General features: G+C 33.3%; 1 protein-coding gene across 1 annotated transcript; it reads left to right on the forward strand.

The window, feature by feature from the left end:
• The first annotated feature begins 276 nt into the window (after positions 1-276).
• Positions 277-3,583, forward strand: LOC111084233 (nuclear factor of activated T-cells, cytoplasmic 1-like). Its single transcript, XM_022381002.1, has 4 exons — positions 277-765; positions 1,111-1,426; positions 2,525-2,715; positions 3,351-3,583. The coding sequence occupies exons 1-4, from the start codon at positions 308-310 to the stop codon at positions 3,556-3,558; spliced, it is 1,173 nt and encodes a 390-aa protein (XP_022236710.1). The 5' UTR covers positions 277-307; the 3' UTR covers positions 3,559-3,583.
• The last annotated feature ends 1,291 nt before the right edge of the window (positions 3,584-4,874 follow it).

Here is a 4,874-nt window from a genome sequence, read left to right on the forward strand (position 1 = left end):
TGTCTTTAGTGTCGATGGAGGTATTAACAATATATTTACATTATATAACATATTTTCAGCTTGTATGTTTTCCAATGCTTGTCTATAGTGCCGATGGGGGTATTAACAATATATTTACATTATAAAAAAGGAATTCTTTTACTTAAATTGGTAGTGAATATTGCGATCAATAGTTAGATAATTTAAACAGACGGAAAACAAATGTAAAAGTTGATGTCATCAGAATTGCATGATTATAGTTCGTGGCTTTGATAATCAGTTTTTAAACACTTAACCTGGTGACTGATTGTTCTTGTTGTAGAATACAATGATTGATAGCACTGAAGAAGGAAGAGTTCAGTCTGTGATTAGAAACTTGAAGAGAGCTAATTCGTGCGACTCACCTTCACCTTCCCAGTCACTTATTTCTTTCGACTCTGGAACCTCTCCCGGCAGCGAAGGTGGTACTTCTGTTTTCAGACATCAGTTTTCCTTTGAATCGGATTCATATTGTGATCCAGAGGATTTCTTTTCTGAAATTGTCAGTATGTCCGGGACAAATGATTCAGCCGTTTCTCTAGAACCACCTACAAAAGTGCCATGCTCAGTAAGTCCTCAACTTCAAACTTCGGAGGGTTCAGAGAGAGCAGATGAAGAAAGCAACCCATCTGATTCAGGTGTCGGTCACGTACTACCGGTTTCTGATGAAGCCACTACTGGAAAGAATACTCGTACCAAAGAGCTGGAGTTTATGGAACTTCACACAGTACTCAGGACTCTTATAAGGTTTGTACATAAACTAAGAATTTTAAATAAACATAACGAAATATTTGGTGCAGCATTTTGAAAGACCTACTAAGTTTTGTGTATTAGATAATGTCTATCTCAATATCTGGGACCGTTATAACTTGCAAACTGTACTCAATCTACCATTTCGAAGTCCCTTCTACAAACTGACTTGTGTTGTAATCAGTTAAAGAGAACATCAAAGTCTGTAAGAAAGATACCTTCTAATTTATGACACAATTCACTGCCCAGTGTCCGTAGAACTCTAGTTGTTTTTATATTTACTTAAAGAATAGTTATACATGCATTGGTTATTACACTTACAGATATTAATTGAATTTTTAGAGAGGTGTCAACTGCATCTGATCGAGAAGAGAAGATAGAAGCCTCTACTTCTGGTGGTACACAGAATTCTGGTTTCTGTAAACAGTCGTCCTATCACACACCCACTACTGTTCTTAAAAGTCCTAGAGCATTACAACAAGACACTTGCACGAAAACACACTTACTATACAACACTTACCTTTCAAGTAGCATGGATGGGCAATATGAACTGAAGATTTTAAAGCAGCCAGAACAACAACACCGTGCTCGATACTTGACTGAAGGTAGTCGGGGAGCAGTAAAAGACCAAAACGGGACAGGATATCCTGTTATTAAAGTAAGAATAATTCTAAAAACAAATTCATTTTACAGTAAATTGAGAACAATGTGAAAATATTCACCTTATCAGTAAAAAAAAGTAAAATGTTATCACAGAGAAGACTTTTTTTGTTTTCCTCGATCTGAACAATAGTAAAAGGAGCATACATGTTATATAAACAAACAGGATGGTTACTATTTATTAGGTTTTTTTAGTCTCTAGTTGTATAAATACATATAAACAGATTCTATATCACAGACAACTGAGACACAACAGTATAATTAACCAAAAGTATTATTACTCATTTCTTCTCTCAATAGTTCTGCTTATAATACCCTTTTTGTTTATTTAGATTCTTTATTGGAATTATTTTGCTCAGAAAATTTGGAATTTATTTGCTTAAACTTAGATAACTCGTAACTATGAGTGAGGAATAAAAATCCTGTTTTATTACTGTTACAACTTACAGGAATACAGATACCTAAAGGTTCATATTGTTAAGACTTTATAGTATTTGAAGTTGGTTTTAACGATACTTTGTTCTAGTGTTGAATATAATACCAATATTGTTATCCTTGCACATAAACTAACTTAATATACAAATTCATGCTAAACACATTTTTATTTTGATATTAAAAGTTTTAAATTTGACAAAAAAAAAAGATGATATTGAGCATGTATGTGAATAACGTCCATGTTTTAAAACTTGTTTAATGATAAGTAAATATTGTATCTATCTAGCTATCTAGGTACAAACAACCCGTGACGTTACACGTCTTTATTGTATCTATCTAGCTATCTGGGTACAAACAACCCGTGACGGTACACGTCTTTATTGTATCTATCTAGCTATTTGTATACAAACAACCCGTGACGGTACACGTCTTTATTGTATCTATCTATCTATCTGGGTACAAACAACCCGTGACGGTACACGTCTTTATTGTATCTATCTAGCTATCTGGGTACAAACAACCCGTGACGGTACACGTCTTTATTGTATCTATCTAGCTATCTGGGTACAAACAACCCCGTGACGGTACACGTCTTTATTGTATCTATCTATCTGGGTACAAACAACCCGTGACGGTACACGTCTTTATTGTATCTATCTAGCTATTTGGGTACAAACAACCCGTGACGGTACACGTCTTTATTGGAACTGACCAAGGAAAGATATTTCCTCACCTTTTCTACCAGGCCAGCAAGGTTTTAGGAAAGTATTCCACTTCCTGTTTAGAGACAAAGATTGAAGGTACGAATGTCCTGGAGATTGAGATGACTCCACAGAAAGACATGACTGTAATGTAAGTTTTATAAAAAAAATTGGTTCCGATAGTTTTAGCATCAGAATAAAAATAAACTAATCATATCTAACAGTTCGTGTTCCAACTTTTAATAAACAGATGAATCGACATCATCTCGGTCAGGAAACCCGTTAAAGAACGATAACTAATCCATGAAACTTGGAATGACCCAGTCTATCAACAAAAAAACAGTTAGAACTTATTAATATAACATCAGTTCCAAAATCTACAAGTAACCTCACAATGTATACTGGTAATATTTTGTATACTTTTTAGTATTTCTACAGTGTTTATTAAAGAGATTTTGAAAACTTAATTAAAATACTGTTTTGGGATTAAAACAACTACCTCCAATCCAAGAAACAGAATACATATATATATAAGGGTATGACCTTCTTGAGTGTAATAAATAAATATATATATGAATATTCAAAGAACAATCAGGTTTTAAATATCGTATCTTATATTTGATTTCTGTAGATTATAAATCAAATACATAAATAAAAATATAAAATATTTTGAACCTGGTGGTGCTTTCAATAAATATAGATATATATACATGATATAAAAACACAATGTGTAGATGTATCATGTTTTTTAAAAGACTTATAAGTTTAGTTAATTCTCCTTTGAAGCTGTGATTGTCTTGGAATCTTGAAAGAAAGAAATGCTGATGTGGAACACCGTCTAACACTTTTGGGTGGAACATGTCGCAGTAAAAGGAGAACCACCCGTTGTCGATTTATTTTTTGTGTTCAAATTCCTAAAAGTGACGGGACATTTGAAACCTTACAAGAAGCATCAAGCTCAATAATATGTAGTAAGGGTTTTTATATTTTTTAAAGATATTCCTGAAAAAATGTATACAATTAACAGAAAAAAATATATCTATATCTTCAATTTTTTTATTTCTTTCCGAAGTCTTTAAAACGTATGAACTAATATAAGGTCAGGTGGAAATATTATTTAAGAATGAGCATTTTTTTTTTACTGAAGTGATTATATAATTAAGAACTTTTCAGATGACCCCCCCATTGTTTGCCACTTGAAGTCAACCTATTTAATATCCAAACAATGCTTGAAACTGCCAGGAAGTAAAACACACTCCAGTGAACAATACTCACCTTATCTGACTCGAATCTTGTCGACCTTATTGGTCCAACAGTGGTGTTAGAAACTGATCTGCAGCATAAAGCATGGATGGTCCCGAATCGTATCCCACGGGGCTACACAAATACACACTTAAAACACCCCTACATGACATAAAACTCAAACAGTCGACTACGTTATAAATTCGTGCCCAAGAAGTTGCTTTTTTGGAAGGTATCGGTAGCCTCCTTGAGGTGGCACCATCAACTGGATCCCAGGTCCCGATATACAACTCTAATTTCTCCATATGTTTTAGTTTAGAAACCAATCCATGTTCGTTAGTTGTAGCTTACTTATTAATTGAAAAACATGGTTTCACTTCATACACTGCATTAAAATTTATACAACCTATTCACTGTAGAGAAGAATTTTTTTTTTGCAATGTGGCATCTTCGATGGGATCATCTTCATTACAAAGTTCATGTTATTTCTGTTTAATGATTAATTAATATTACTAGGAATTTCACTGATTATAAAACTTATTTTGGCCCACAAGTGAAATTTAACTGATATATAAAACTACACATACAATTACTATCATTAATTAATGTGTTGTTTACCTTTCTACAGGAAAATATATATATATTATTAAAGAATATGACAAAGGTTAAATTATAATTTCTGCTGTTATCTAAGAACCTTCTTCTAACACATTGAATTCTTCAACTGATTCAATCACACTGAATGAATCTTAGAACCCTCTTCTAACACATTGAATTCTTCAACTGATTCAATCACACTGAATGAATCTGAGAACCCTCTTTTAGCACATTGAATTCTTCAACTGATTCAATCACACTGAATGAATCTGAGAACCCTCTTTCAGCACATTGAATTCTTCAACTGATTCAATCACACTGAATGAATCTGAGAACCCTCTTTCAGCACATTGAATTCTTCAACTGATTCAATCACACTGAATGAATCTGAGAACCCTCTTTCAGCACATTGAATTCTTCAACTGATTCAATCACACTGAATGAATCTGAGAACCCTCTTTCAGCACATTA

This window comes from Limulus polyphemus, unplaced genomic scaffold (genome assembly GCF_000517525.1).
Source record: "Limulus polyphemus unplaced genomic scaffold, Limulus_polyphemus-2.1.2 Scaffold15007, whole genome shotgun sequence".
Taxonomy (NCBI): Eukaryota; Metazoa; Arthropoda; class Merostomata; order Xiphosura; family Limulidae; genus Limulus; species Limulus polyphemus.